The sequence below is a fragment of the Aquila chrysaetos genome, chromosome 14 (genome assembly GCF_900496995.4).
Source record: "Aquila chrysaetos chrysaetos chromosome 14, bAquChr1.4, whole genome shotgun sequence".
Classification (NCBI taxonomy): domain Eukaryota; kingdom Metazoa; phylum Chordata; class Aves; order Accipitriformes; family Accipitridae; genus Aquila; species Aquila chrysaetos.
The window spans coordinates 30240407-30256066 of NC_044017.1; the positions used below are offsets into that span (position 1 = coordinate 30240407).

A 15660-nucleotide genomic window follows, 5' to 3' on the forward strand; every position below is an offset into this window, starting at 1 on the left:
TTGGAAAGAAGTTCCCTACTCCAGCTTCTATGGAAATTATTAAAAACAGTCAACAAAGATGAAAGGAGAAAAGTACAGAAACAAAATATAAGGTAAGACCACAGTGCGGGAATGGAGCACACGGGACGTGGAATTCAATCTGCCGTGAACGAGGATGAAGGTCTGCCACTGCTTGGCTTTTGACATGGCAGATCACTCATTACCACCCTGTTGTGCAGAGCAACTTTTAAGGCCGTTCTGTTAAATAATAATAAACCTCGAACACCGCTACTCGGTTACACGTGTACTAGAACAAAGACAATAAGGTGAGAGTTCAATGCCACTTTTCCTCCTCAGCAAATATGCTAAGACAACAGACTTCTATCCACTTGTCTGTTTACACTCCCACAATCTCAGTTTCTTCGCAATCCCTGGCAAAAGGCTTCAGTATCAATGAACAACTAGGTGAATTGCTTTCAGATTAAATCCCCTGGCTCTAATGCATGTATATGACACAAATTTGTAATACCGCATTTCCTAATTTCTGAGTGGTCAAAACACTCTACTTCAGTTGTGCCTGAACCCACAGTTTATCATGTTTTGGAAACTTCCTAAAAAATTTAGAGAAAATACCAAACCTCCTGTTCCATCCAAGCAGAAGTGCACTTAAACAGGCTGAATTCACTCTAATGTATTTAAAGGTATTTTTATACCCAAATGGAAACTTTCCTTTATAGAAATCAAATCTCATGTATCTCCACCCATTCAGGAAGCATGGGGGAATTTCCAGAAACACATAAGAATGACCTGATTTACCAGATTTATTGCACAGTGTGGTATATTCCAAAGTCTTGCTTCCCTTTGTAAACCACCAAGTTGGGCATTTGCTGGACAATTCCCTGCCCAGCCTGTGCTTTTCTTTTTTTTCCTCCTTTTCTTGTGGAAACAAGGATATGAGAGAAACCCGATGTATGCTTGTGCTTCAACTCAGTTTGGCGTTAAGAAACAGGTACAGCTAGACCCTGGAATGGGAAAGTACTCCCAGGCTTCTTAATCCAGGCATAGCTTCAGTGACTTAAGAGACGCAAATCCTGCTGACTCACTATTACAGAAATCCCAACAGAGTATCTCCATGTAAAAAACATTTAAGCTTCCCCTACTGAAGAAAGAAATTGTAAAACAATACTGGTTTGAAACAGAATGCAAGATACCTGGGAAAGTACATTAGACTATGAAATGAGGTGTGTTTTAAAGTTACTTAAAAAATTACCTAAAGACAGATAAATAGATATTTTAATCTGACCTGACTGTGCCTTACGGCTTTTGAGATGTATTACCCACTGCAGCACAACACTACTTTCCTGTAATCCTGCCACACTGCAAACCAAAGAGAACAGTCAGAACACAGATGTGCCGGCTCAGCATGTTTTGAACATGTCCCTGGAGCACCTTCCAGGCCAGAGACTGCAAACGGCTGGCATAGGTCCACATCACCTACGGAAGGCTTGTATATCCTGAAGTCCTGGTTCTCCTTCAGGTGGGATTCAGTCTTCCTCAGTACCCTACTGCTGCTCTAGAGGAGACTCAGGCAGTAGAAAGCCCTCCTTTTCCACAGGACTGTATCTTCTAGCTTGTAAACAGCAAGTACCTCAAGACCATCGGCTCTGTGGTGGCCACTGACGCCACTGACATTTAGCCACCCTTGAGCCAGACATTCTGCAAACAGAAGATACACTCTTAATCTTTTAATACACAGCTTGCGAAGGAAAGATTACAGCATATTATTTCATACTTATTCAATAACCAGGTAATCGTCTTTATGCAGAGTTGGCTAAATTTATGAGTGGCATCCTGTTTACGAAGCAGCCCAGTCCATTCCCTCATACTGCTGATGGCTGTTTTCTGGTGGACATCCACCTAAAATATGTTTCATTAGCTGTTCCAACAGTCTTTCGTACAAAACAAGGTCTGAGCTCATGTATATACTGTGTCAGGCACCTAACACTTCTTGAAAACAATTACCTCATCCTCCAGAAACCACTGTCGTTAAGATGACACCTTGAACCTTTGCGGCTTAAAAAAACCCACCAAAACTCAAAACAAAACAAAACCCAACCAACTCCAGTATCAGAAGCCTGAGATGAGTAACCCACTTAGTAACGCATGGGAGTCCAAAACAGCTCCCAGGGACGTTTCCTCATTCTCACGCAGGGTGTTAGCCCAGATGCCCAGTGGTCCCTCTTCCACAGCATCAACGCGGTGAGCTGCCACACCGCTGTCAAGTTATAGGAAGGAGAGAGAACTCCTGCTGTGGGACAGGATCTAAAGCCCCTCTTCCAGCTCCACTGTTGGAGCCAGGGAATCACCGCTGCGGTGTCCCACCAAGCAGAGGATAAGTCACCTCTTACAAGAACAACCCTAGGCAGCCTTCCCTCTGGGGAAGCACTGCCTGCACCCACACAAGGTACAGAACAGGGGAATTCCTCTCTGACTCTTCCCAGCCACTACTAATTGCTAGAAGCCCCAGGCAGGTAGACCGTAACAGCAATCAGCAGTTCAAGTACAAGCAATCATGACAGCTATAAACAAAAATATTTGTTAAGTGAATGTTTTGAGTCACAGGGTAGCACTGGTGCAAACTGAGATAGGCTCCTGCCTTGAATTAGTTTGCCCAAACCTGTTTTTCAGCCCCATTACTGAAGAACTCAGCATTTTAAAACAAGCTGTTGATAAACCAAAACAGGTAGAAAAGAACCATCGAACTGATTCAGAGATTGGGGTTGAGGGAATTTACTTATACTGATAAGACTAAAAGATGTCAAGATACTTCAAAGGATCCTTGAAAACCCTGGAAGGACCCAGACCTGATTTAACTAGCATGAACAATTACTTTTAAATAGAGTAAATACTAGGTTTCAGGGGCTGTCAGATTTTTGTTTTTATTTTTCATATTAGAGGGCATCTATTTATCTAATGATGAATTAAAGTCTGCCTTTTAAAAACAGTAAGAAGGACTATAGTGGGTTTTCTATCCCTTGGTATCATCAGATAGAGACTGGATGCCCTTTACTAAGGTACGCTTTAAACAAACTGAAGTTACTGAAGTTCGGATAGGGATGACCTAAATATAATAGCGCAAGACCCAGTAGTTTTTGCCCCTGCCTTCAGTATTGTTCATGTATGTTAACCAACTACAGCCCACCTTAAGCATCCCAACAGTTAGCAGGTGCATCCAGCACGCCCTTCTCCTACCTGATGCCATAACTAGAGGCTCAAAGATCTTCTGACTTGTTTTTTCCCCCCCGCCGAGGCTCACATCATCTGCGTTTCCAACCAAGTTTCAAAAAGAAATATGGAGGATGCCACACCACCATTCATTCAGTATGAATATGGAGAGGTGCTGATATACACCGGATCTCAAGTGGACACAGCCACTTGTCTGTGGTCTGCACTAGAAGAGAAGTAGGAGCTCCTGCACTCCCATATAATCGCCATTTCCAGCTGCCTAGTGCTAGACAGCTACCCAGTAGCACAAAGACATTAGGGATCACTTTTCCAAAGCACTTTGGTGGAGCTCCAGTGCCTGAACTCTAGATCTTGGACTTCATTCTGGCAGCCAACGCTTAAAATGAAAAAGTATAAAGTATTTAATTTTCTTAAGAGTAATAGCCCTTCTCAGTAGGCTGTAAACTGCCCTTGACCAAGGACTGCAAGTAGGAGATCCACTGTGTCAGCATCCTAAAAGTTTTAAATGCGATGCCCGACCTGGGAACCGCTCCTCTTTCCTCCAGAAAGATGCACACAACTTCACTCACTCTCAAAAGAGATTCTGCCTCTAACCCGGAGAAAGCCAAATGGTTCTTTGGATTTGGCCCACGCATTCAGTAGGGTCAGTTTTGGAAAGAAAATACAACCACATGCAACATTAGCCAAGAACAGCTGCAAGAGAGGTTAAAGTTTCTCCCTCATTTGCAATTTATGGTGACATGACAGTCAGCCAGCCTTAATTCACCAGAAAAACAACTAGAGCAAAACCAGCATCTCTGCAAGAGAAACTAGAGGAAACAAAAGCAAGTGAGAAGTAAACAGGAAGTAGCTTGCTGAATAAGAATACAGGAGAAATCATCCAAATTTTCTATACAACACTAACAGATGCAGATTTTGGTTTATGATTAGAGGTGCTACATCATGCTGCTATGTGCATCAGTAAAAATCAGTTATAGCAAAACCTCTTAATAATGCAGAAAGGTTAAAGAAAATCACATGCCTACTCCATCACACTTTTTTCACTACACTTTTGTGGAATAGCATGGTTCGTGGTAGGAAACAATCTTCTCAATACTGCTTTTCCTGTTCAGCAATATATAATGACACAGGTCATTGCTGTATACACACGCTGCTCAAGCATAACATAACTTTTGTCATTATAGTTGAACTGCTATTATAAAAGATTTCCATTACGCTGGTTCCTTAGGCATTCAGATGAATTAGTGTAATTTTTAACATTAATTTGAAACTTCAAGCATGTTTTCAGATACTGTCAATTGCTGAAGAAATTAAAAATGAGTTTTCAAAAAAAAGTTTTCCAATGTATAAATTTATATTCTTTAAAGAGGCACCATTCACAGAGGAAAGCTATTCTCCACAGGCAATACCACAAACATAACATGACAAGAATATCACGTAAAATATATTAATTGGTATTTGTCAAAATTTACATGATAAGAGCAAAGCTTTTGGATTTTAAGGGTGTGGCATAACAAAAAGCACCAGTTCAGAGATCAGAAGTTACGAAGAACACATTCTGTGCTCCCTCCCACAGAAGGGTATTTGCCTTCTGTACACAGAAAAACAACTCTGCAACATGACGAGTCAGGGCATATCTTTTCCCCCACTGTCATATATTTTTAACTCAATAAACTAATTCTTCCCATTCACCAAGTTAATTGGTATTTCTTTTAAACACTAGAAGGGAACCAGATCAAAAACATGTATTTCATATTTCACTGTTTATATGGAAAAGGAGGTTTAATAAATGTAACTTGCAGAAGACTAAACTGTATTTCAATGCCTCTCCAAACATTTAACAAAACCAATTAACTAAACTTTTCTTTAAACATGTGACAAGACAGAAGATAGTATATATTATGTATGAAAAATATTTGAATGAATATGAACATGTTTGATAATAAGTTTCAAATCATGTTAAAATTCTTATTTTTGGTTTAGCATTACATTACTTAAGATTTGGAATAATTAGAATAACTTTTTTTGAAAAGAGGAAAGAGAAGTACTGTAATGGCAAACATTTTATAATATGGATTATTTTAAATATTGCGGTAAAGATTTCAAGACATGTTGATTTTCAGTGAATAAGTAAACCACTCTGTGTGACACAGTACCCTCAAGCAGTATGACACTCCTAGCTTGAAATAGTTTTAACAAGTGCCAAGCACCTTGGTTCAGGAGAAGCATTTTTAAGTACTTGCTCAAACAAAATAGTTTAAGAAATCATTAAAACAGAGGAAGACGAGTAAATCAAGCATCTAAAAATTAAAAACTTTATAAATACCTCTTTAGATGCTGTTCCAGTTCCAAGAATAACACTTTCATGGTTATTCGGTCAGAGTCTTGTTTCTGGAGAAGTGTCACTTTCATTGATGTATCTATTTAGTACCTGCTGATTAGTTTCCCCCAGATGGAGGGTCGGAAGAAATACCTCTCGGTCCTTGGCAGCCGTAAGATTAGCATTAGCATTCCACTATTAACCACGGGTCCTGAACTCCGCAGCACTTTCAAGAATCACAAAGCCTCGCCCGTTAAAGATTATCCACTTGCTTCTATTCAAAGTTTGCAGAGTTTAATAGTGGTTGGTCATGATCAACAAAAACAAGAAGGGCGAACAGTGACGACACCACAGATCCTGAGATCACATGGTGTTCTGTTACATAAAGCATCAAGAGAGATTAAAATCTTCACGATTAGGTTTTCAAATCTCAAACAAATGCATCTTCTTTCAGCACTGCCAAATTCGCCAAGTCTCAAGCTGTTTCAGCCTGCTCCCACTTTTTGTAAAGCACATGTTCATTGCTACAGGTAGCTAATTCTGCTTAGAGAAAGGCAGCTGAGTTGTACTGTTTCTCAAATCAAAGTTCCAGCGCTTAATGGCAACTGTAATTAGACACAGAATCGACAGTACCCACTTTGCCAGAAATACTTTACACAGGCAAATCCTATCCCTGACTGCTATTATAACAAGAACCTGTGACAAAGAGTTACAGACATGCATCTAGTTACAGTCTTCTGCAGGCCAGATAAAGACGATGACTCATCACGTATCAAGCCCAAATTCAATCAAATATTGCATATTCTTCCTTGCAGAAACACAGCTCACCATAAGGAATTTTTGGTGGATTGTAGGACATCTATACCATGTTAACTACAAGCCTACTTGCATAGGTAGCATTATCCAACATTGCTTCAACGTAAACATATTCCTTCCTCTATCATGGTGAACACTTTTCAGTGCGAACAAGAGTCGACTGCCCATGGTACATTGTAGTGAAATGAACAACCTTCACTTTCCTAGTCTACAAGTGAGCTGGAGAGCCAGAGGGAACCCCTTACGATGGAAATAGCCGGCTACTTGCAGCATGTGTGCAGGAACCCCCACCACAGAAGGGAGCATAGGCATTGATGTACATTCTTCCATCAGACCGAGACCACAAAAATGCAGACAAAACCAGAAATCAAACCTAGCAAATGTTACTTGGGCTTACCGCTGACTGCTAAAGCGATGTCAGATGTGTTTCCTCAAGATTTGCCTTGTAAGACTATGTAGGAAAGAAACCAAATGGAAAGGCCAAACAAGTTGGCTAAGAGCATGGCCATGTACTATTTAACTGCATTTCTGTTGTACCTTGCCAAGGCACTGAAGAGGTGACTGATGGCAAGAGAAGCAGGTAGCATACAATAAAAAGAAAACAGACTGGCTTGGGGGAGGGAGGGGTAAAACCAACCCTACTTATTAGAACCAACAAAGTCTACCATCACACAAAGGAAATATTTTGGTTAGGAGGTGGAAAGGAAGCAAGCAAAAAGAAATAATGCAAAAAATATTTTTTTTTCTGGGGGTGAGGGGTGCAGTGGGATTAGTTCCCCATTCCCAGAGCCAAGAGGGAATTCAGGTAATTTAAACTGGGCATAAGAGCCACTAACTGTTAAGCAGCACAGAGTATTTCTAAATGGTCTTCCCAGAGTCTGGTATGCCTGGCTTGTAAGGACAGAGCATCACGTTCCTTTTAAAGCACACCAGGGAGATTGAAGCAGACAAGTTACGCTTAACAATAAATGTTTCTCCCATTACATCAAATCCCTCTCCCTCAGCAGAGCATGGAAATGGGCAACAGCCACGGCTCATTTGAGCATTCTCCTCTCGCTCCCACCGAAAAGCCGTGGAGGTGGGACCACTCAGATGGCGGAGCACTTGTACTCCAGGATCTCGGTCCTTGGAGAAGAGGCAGACAGGTATAACGGCCCTACGAGAGTGATGCTTGCTACTCCTGAAAGCTTCAAGTGGAGACTAACATGGTACAACCACATATAAAAGGGGGGGGGGGGGGGGGGGGGGAATGATTTGTAGAAGGAAGTGGACTTTCAACAGGTTTTCAAGGAACAGTAAGCTAGGAGTAAGTAACAGTAAGCCATCTTTGTTGCCTATATTCCCCTCTATAAAGCCGCACAATTGACATTCGCTAGGAAGAGAATCTTTCTCCGTGACTGTTGTGCATATAGTACATGCACTGGTCACAGCTGTTTTCCAGGATGCCTAAAACAATGAATACACATTGTGCTATGTTGGAGCAGGAAAGGGATGAAAGCAGTGATGTTAGCCTTTCCCGTGGACAGTCTTTACTTTCTCCTTTCCTATTCCAAGATGCCCTCTGAGCAGGAGCTCCATCAGGGCTGTATCAAGACAGTTAAAAACAAGATCCACTAAGTTGTGCACATCTGACCAATACATCACTCAGCTCCAACACCGCTGACTCAAATCTGGGTTTCCTTTATAGCCAGAAGGATCATTAAATGTTAGATTACATGGTGGGGGGGAAATAAATTTTTTAAGAGACACAAATCTAAGCATTGAATATAATTTATGAAAGATAAATAACCAACTGTACTATCGTCTCATGCCCACTCAAAAATTAAAAAAAAATACTGTAAAAAGCTATCTTTCCAGCATCCTCCTCATGAGCTTATGCTAAAATCCTTTTAATTTGCTCTGGTTGTTAAAAGAAGTCATGCCAGAGTCAGTTTGAAAATGAAAGGCAAATATATATAGGGAGATATAGATATGCATGTATGATGCAGGACTACTGAATATATTCAGCTGCTTCATTCTGCAGAGAAGCCTACGAAGAGAAGCCATAGGTAGCTCCATCTCTGGTAACACTCATCACCTTTCCTCATACTTTAGCCCCAATTCTAGTGATGACTTTACAGTAAGGCAACACTCACAGGCTTCATTTGATGCTAATTCTCCAATTATACCAAGTAAAATGGTTTCTATACCACTGATCTAAAAGCAGCTAATTCCAACTTATCACCTTTTTATTTGGGGTGTTTGTGCCCCAGAGGAGTCTTATCAGTTCCATTTATCACCTTCATGAAAAACAGCAAAGGATTTGCTTTGTCAGTTACCAGATTGAAACCAAATTAAATGTTAAAACATAACCACTTCAGAGGCAGGTATTCCAGTAACTTCGTGATTTTTCTCGTAAGCATTCCCATAAATTTGACAATTCTGGTTACAGTGCATTCAAGTAATTAAAAACATTGCTCAGTTATGTGTAGGTCAACAACTTACAGGTAATAGAAACCACAAAGAAATTGTAAGTCAACTGGATTAACTAAGCGATGGAACATTTTTACTGCTTTGAAAAATAGCCTCTAGCTGCAACCGAAAAATGCCTGAAGTACAAGGATCTTCTTTCTTCTCCTGTCACATTCAAGAATTCAGCACCAAGCTATGCTTTCCTTCCTTTGTCCTGAACCATTGTGGCTGTTATATAAAGTGACAGATTGCGCACAGATGAATTATCACTGTGGGTACACTAGGATGTCAGATACGCATAAGTTTTAGCATTTAATGAAACAAAAAACAACAAGATTTCATGCATGATAGCATCAGGGTACCTAGGTTCCCCCCCCCCCCCCCGCCCATACCTCTTATGCCCAAAGGGGAGAAGGGAGTATATTTCAAGATACTTAACTTGCAGTACTCCTTGACAGTTTTGCTTAAAAAAAAAACCCAACCAAACAAACATCAGCCCAAGTTTAGATTTAACTTGGTAAGTGAATGAATCTGGCATTCAGCCAACAGAATTTACTGTTTATGTCAGTCTGAATGAAGTGCAGCACTTGAGCACGAATTCCTGAGCATGTCACACATCACTGAGTTAGCTGACATACCTTCATGGGGTAAACATTTAGCAGGTTCATTTTCCGCATGCTATAGAAGACTTCAGAGACAGCTTGAATAATCCAGACTTTACCATAGGAAAAAGCAGAAAATAAAGCACAAGCCAACCTTTAGACTACAGCCATAAAAAGCCCTACGGTAACAATGTCAATTTTGATGTGATGCAACAAACTAAGAATGAATTTAAAATTCTGATGTGCATACAAGTGCTTGACAAAGCAGAAAATATACCAGACAAACATTCAAGCTCTTCTGGAAGCTTTAAAGTTACAAACATGCAATCCTTAAGATATTTAAGGGTTAAAAAATTACTAAAAGAGTGATCCGAGACCGATAAAAGCCACCAGTATTCAGGATTCCCAAAGTTTCTTTTGTGATCACAGCACAGTCTCCAAGACTACTACTTTAGGGGTTCAAAAAGAACAAACTTTTATATGAAGCTACAGCGCTTATTGTTATTGGAGATGCCCCAGATACAATTTGCATCGTAACATGGGGTTTAATGCTTTGTTCTCCGTCCCCCAACTTAAATCAATCTTTATGGAGTACTTTGGCACAAAGTGTTTTGCAAGACTGCTAGTCAGTGACAGCAGCACACAAAAACCAAATCTGACTTCACAAAATACTCATTAGAACTCATCAGTGAAGCAATGCACGCTGGATTGTCAAAGGAAGTAAAACTGAATGAGAAAAGGTAAAAAGTACAAAAAGCTGTACAAAGACATCTGCACCATAATGAAAACCAAAGCACTGAAGTGAAAGACAAGTGCGTGGATGGTGGGTTGGGAACTATCTCATTCCCAAATGCTAGCAGCAGAAGTCACTCCTGTACCTTTGCTATCTTTGTATTTTGAACAGATGTAATGAAGTGCAGTTAGAGAAGATAGCTTTATTTCAGTCCATCATTAAGCAACTCAAAAAAAGTGTGTCTTCAGCTATTAACATCCTAATTGAACATCTGAGGAATATTCTTACACATCCTTCATAGTCATCACCAAGCAATACATCAGGTAAGGCTTTCAGTTACACAAAGATAAGCATTACAATTGCACAGGATTAGTCTGTTGTTTTACACTTAATTTTTATTTTCATCTTGGTACCACTCCATATACTGCCAAAAAGCAAATTCTCTCTATGTGAAAGATCAAGAAACACATACAGGAAAAATCATACTGGGTCTGAAACACCCATCTAGCCCAGGAGCCACCTCTAGGCATGGCCAGAGGCAGAGGCCTGGGGGAGAACCCAAAAAGGCAGGCAGATAAACGCAACTTTCCTACAGTATCCTCCTACCTGTCAGCAACCAGCAGCTTGAGGAGTTCCTGCACAAAAAGGAGTAACTTAGTGTTTAATAACTCAAGAGCACTTTCTTCCAAGAACTGATCCAGTTGTTTTCTTTTAAAGAAATTACACACACCACATAGTTCTGAGACTTTGAAAAACTCTGGTTGGCTAATTCCAAGTTAATTACCCAGGGAAGAGACACTTTCCAAACTACCAAATATGAAGCATCAACCACCCTGGCTACTAAGGAGATATGAATTTGAATCTCTAGAGCAGACCTGACTTGAAGAACACACATTATGAACACCTGGAAGCCACCAGAAGCATGACAGAGCAGCTACAGGAATCAGTCTTCTCCAAGAACCACAGTGAGCCATCTGCAAGCGAGTGCTTTACATTCCACTAACTGAAGTCACTGAACTTCTAGCATTCAATCATACAAAAGAACAAATGTCCTCAAAGTGTATTCAAGCTGCGAAACTATGTTAGCATTGGGACAAAGAAAAATGTTTAAAAAAATTGAGTAAAATATCTTCAGGGGAAGAAATAATTTCGAGCATTGGTACTGAATATGTATTGCCAACTTTAATATTTACTGGTTACTGCTTTTTGTACTGTGGAGATCAGTAAAATCAGATTCAGGAGACATGCCTAGCACCTCTACTTCTACAGGTAAGGCATCTCTTTACCCTGGCTACGCTATGCTATCCTAGTCTAAAGGGAGTGCTCCTTTCCTTTGCTGTAGCACCTGTGAAATCCAAACCACCAGAATCTCTGATTAACCAGGAGCCTGATTAACATGGACTGACACAGCAGCTCAGCATTTTTTTGCTGCAAGGGAATGTCAATTTATTTTGCACATTACATCAGCTGAATGCAAAATTAATAATGAAGGATTTATGGACATTCAGCTAGATTGGAGGGGAAGGAACCCCCAACACACATGCACATGCGTTTGGTTGTGTTGGGGTGTTTTTTTTTTTTTTTTTGAACCTACGCATGCAAGAGAAAACTTCAGAGAACTATGAAGCTGCTAGTCATACAGTCCATGAAATGGAGCCTCACAGTTCAGGGTAAATTAATTTCAACAGACAACTGCAGCACAAAGCAGGACTCTCAAGCCTTCCTACAGAGAAGGCTTTCCTATTGAGAAAACCTTCACAGGACTATTCCAAACCAAATCTGCATCCTGCCCACACCTCCAAACTGAGACTGGTCACAAGGTATGGGCTAACAGGAACCAGTTACAGCTGTTTCTGGTTACCAGAAACTCCTCGATAACACAGGAACTTTATGAGACTAAATTACAGCTGACATTCCTTAAGCATTTGGTGACATCCATATTAAAGGAGTAAGTTAAATTACAACAATGTAGTTTAACTATTATCGAGACAGGAAGAGTTTTTAACTCTACAGCAATCCTCCTCCAAGTTGTTCCTTTCTTTCAGATTCCAGACAGCAGCCTGCACTCAAGCAGCAGTTCAGGCCCAAAAAGCTTTGGGCTCTGTGATGCAAGCATCTTATTTTTAAGAAGTCAGCCTGTTTCAAAAAGGAGGCAAGTAGCAGAACGATGCAGCATCACCTCTGAGACACTACACAAGCAGAAATTCATACAGGAGTAACCAACCCCTTTTGGTATTGAGCACAGCAGCTGTAACATGACTTTCAATGCTCTAAAGCAAGCTGCGGAGACCAGACAGACAGGGCTTCTCTGCCACACTCAACTTTTTCCCATGGAGGGAGCAACACTTTGCCATCCTGATTCTCTTCTGCAATTAGGCCAGAGACTCTGCAAGGTGAGATCTAGCTAGAAAGTGATTCTCTGATGTTTAAACCAGAATAAAACCCTCCAGAAACCCACTGCTACCAACAAGAAGGCCACTCTCCCAGGCCCAAGCATTCAGCTCCTGGACCACCAGGACCAGAGGTACGGCAGCAGGACCTCTCAGCAGCAGCACGACGCAGGCGATACAGGCGCAGAAGGAAGAAGGGTGTCACTTGCTGCTCAAACTGAAACTTCAGGGTCTGACAAGTATTCTGTGCATAATCTGTTCTCATACAAGTAATTTTCACCGTGCTGTGAAACCTACTCAAGTATGCTGATTTCTCTGAATGTATGCAAGTGCTTAACAAGGTTTGACAGGAAAACAGCAGCAACAAAATAACACCGCAGGTAGCAAACTGGATACCTTGCCATTTTAAGCCACAGATACTGTAAAGTTTTTTTCCTGCAATGAATCCCATCAGTGGCCCACCATGAATGATTAAGCCACATTAGTTCAAGTGTCAGCAATACCCTAACATTAAGCATTAGTTCCTTCAGCAGGCATTAGAAGACACTGCTAATCCTATACTTGATTAGTTCTACTGTGAACAGTTAACTCTTACACAGCTCTTACCCTATGTCTATTTCGGTATTCTTCTAAATTGAATGTATTCAGCAATGTTCATTTCAGAAAAGACTGGAAGTCACAACCTTCAGTTTTCTTATCTGGCCACATAACAACAGCAAGCGGTTCTGAAATTAGCTGCTTCTGACAAAGCATTTTCTTCTGAAACCTTCTGACTATATTTTCATTTCTTCCCTTATCAGTAGGGAACACAGAATGTGACAACATTGCAGATGTGCTGAAATGCCCCTCTTTTAAACCAGAAATTGGGACTTCAGTTCCATAACCAGTAATCATCAGTCGTTTTTTTGGAAATTAATTGCTCTAATCAGGTAAGTAAAAGCGATGGAGGTTATTTGGGAGACCAAAATAGAGGTTTGGAAGAGTATTACTACATCTCACAGAGGAATAGAGATTATTTTTATATACACTACTATTAATGAGACTGAAAAAATGTATTTATCATTAAAATAAATAACAGACTCATAGAAAAACGATCTAACTACAGATTTGGGAACCAGAAAAACATGTCAGTGAACTAAAAGATATAATAATGAGGAGAAAAGAATAGAAATAAAAAGGCAAGTGGAAGCAGGGAAGGAACAGGGAGAAAAAGTAGTCAGAGGCAACAGCAAGGAGAGCAAGGCATTAAAGACAGAAGGGTCAGGAACCGCATGAGGGAGTGAAGAGGATAAAGGAATTATGGGCTAAAAATACCCAAAAGAAAGGTAACAGCAGATGTTATTTTTTTGGTACATTTAATACAACATCTGAAAATCAGAAAGCAGCATTTCTGGAAGTGCCGGGTTTTTCTGGAAAAAGAGAAATATAGGAAGGGAAGGATTAAGAAACTAAATCTACAGCGAGCAGCTGCCAAAGCCCTGCAATTTCCCTTGGCAGACCAGCACTTCGATTCATTACCCAATGCCATGACATCACTGTCTTACAATGACAGCTTTTGGAAAAGAGGAAGAAAAGGGGAAAAAAAAAAAAAAATCAGAAGTTTCAGATTCTCAATCTCTCTTCTCTGCATGAGCGAAAACATCCAACCTGTGACAACTCTCCTTAGTGCATGCTCCAAATACAATGTACTGGAGAAATACTTCAACCGGTCCAAGGTACAAGAAGTAAAACAGTTATGTTAGCCAAGATCTTTATGTGGCTCAGCTTACCCCACTGGAAAGGTCTAAGGTTGCAACGCTAGGGTAGCTTATTCCAAAACAACTCATACAGCTCTGAACTGTGCTGCCCTGCATTTTGTAGCCATGCACAAAAGCCTCTCCACCATGAAATTTCTCCTGCCTGGAGCACTGCAGTTCAGTATCACACCAACAGCCCACTAAGGCAGCTGCCATTCGGTACAGGTGGGTTAAACAGTACAGCAATTAAAAGCAAAAAGCCAGCCCACACCCACCTTTCCACAATCACAACTGATTCAGTCACCACAAGCATGAGGATTTTTTAAGATAGTGGCACTCTGTGTGAGCTCCAAACAATACAGGGCTATTTTCACTCCTCTTCAGAGCACAGGGAGGAAGAGAGAGCGAGCAGGCGTTTGAGTGGGGAGGACAGATGGACGGACACAAAGCTAGTTTACTGACCTATCTGCATTTCAGCTGTAGTTAATAATGGCTAACACTTCACACTGTTCACTGAAAAAATGCACCAGAAGCAGTAAGGATGATGGGTTCTAAATGTATTCCAAAAAGTCTCTGTACCTCTGGCTTCTGAGTACCAATTTATCAAGTTATAAGAACTGAGAGTTCTTGTTTCCAAGGTGCCTGAAAAAAAAATCAAAGTTTATTACTTTCTCCTTCAGCAAACAGTTCAATATCCCATTAAACATTTGCGGTGATCCCTATTGGTACATACATACCGATCTAAGTCCAAAGATGTAAGTAATCTGCTCAGGCATTCATGGCAACAGGCTTTCCATTGACAAAGGCTGAACTTTCCATGTTTTAATAAAAAGGCACGAACGCAGCTAACAAGACCAGTTAAATAACATTCTTTTCCTCTCACTCCATTACACATATTCCACTATTGTATTTCACAATGGGCTCCAACTAATTGCCATGAAAGGTTCTCCTACTTCATCACACCCACATGTTCTTGCCTTCTCCTTTGCATTGGATCTGATGGAAAACCAAACATTACTACCTGCTACACCATGTGAACAATATAGAAGTGAAAGCAGAAATGAGTGACTGGCAGAGAGGGAAGAATGAGAATATATAAACATTTTTCATTCAAGGCTGCTTTCCCCTTCCTTACACACACACACAGGCCAACTCCACTATCAGCACAAGGTCTTCAGGAAACACCAGGCAGGAAGCACTACCACCAAAAAGCAAACATATAATTTTGTTGTTATTATTGTCTAACTGGATGTTTTATTGTTGTTGTTGTTAAAAGGGGAGAAGAAATAAGAAAAACAGATAAGGAAGAAAATATTCAGGCCATTTTCCTGGCTAGTCATCTTTGCTAACGATGCCCATCATGGCAGTAGGATTTCCCTTTCCCAGT

At 40.6% G+C, this 15660-nt stretch overlaps 1 protein-coding gene across 3 annotated transcripts in view; it reads right to left on the bottom strand.

Moving 5' to 3' along the window:
- The window catches only part of TSC22D1 (TSC22 domain family member 1), a 94388-nt gene that overhangs the window by 10056 nt on the left and 68672 nt on the right, over positions 1-15660 (bottom strand). Inside the window, exon 1 of one of the 3 annotated variants that reach the window (XM_030036319.2) lies at positions 5552-6062. The exons of the other annotated variants lie outside the window; for them this stretch is intronic. Within the exon in view, the coding sequence (XP_029892179.1) occupies positions 5552-5637 (86 nt within the window). The 5' untranslated portion in view covers positions 5638-6062. Of the gene's footprint in view, positions 1-5551; positions 6063-15660 lie in introns of those variants that run through there. 3 annotated transcript variants of the gene reach the window in all.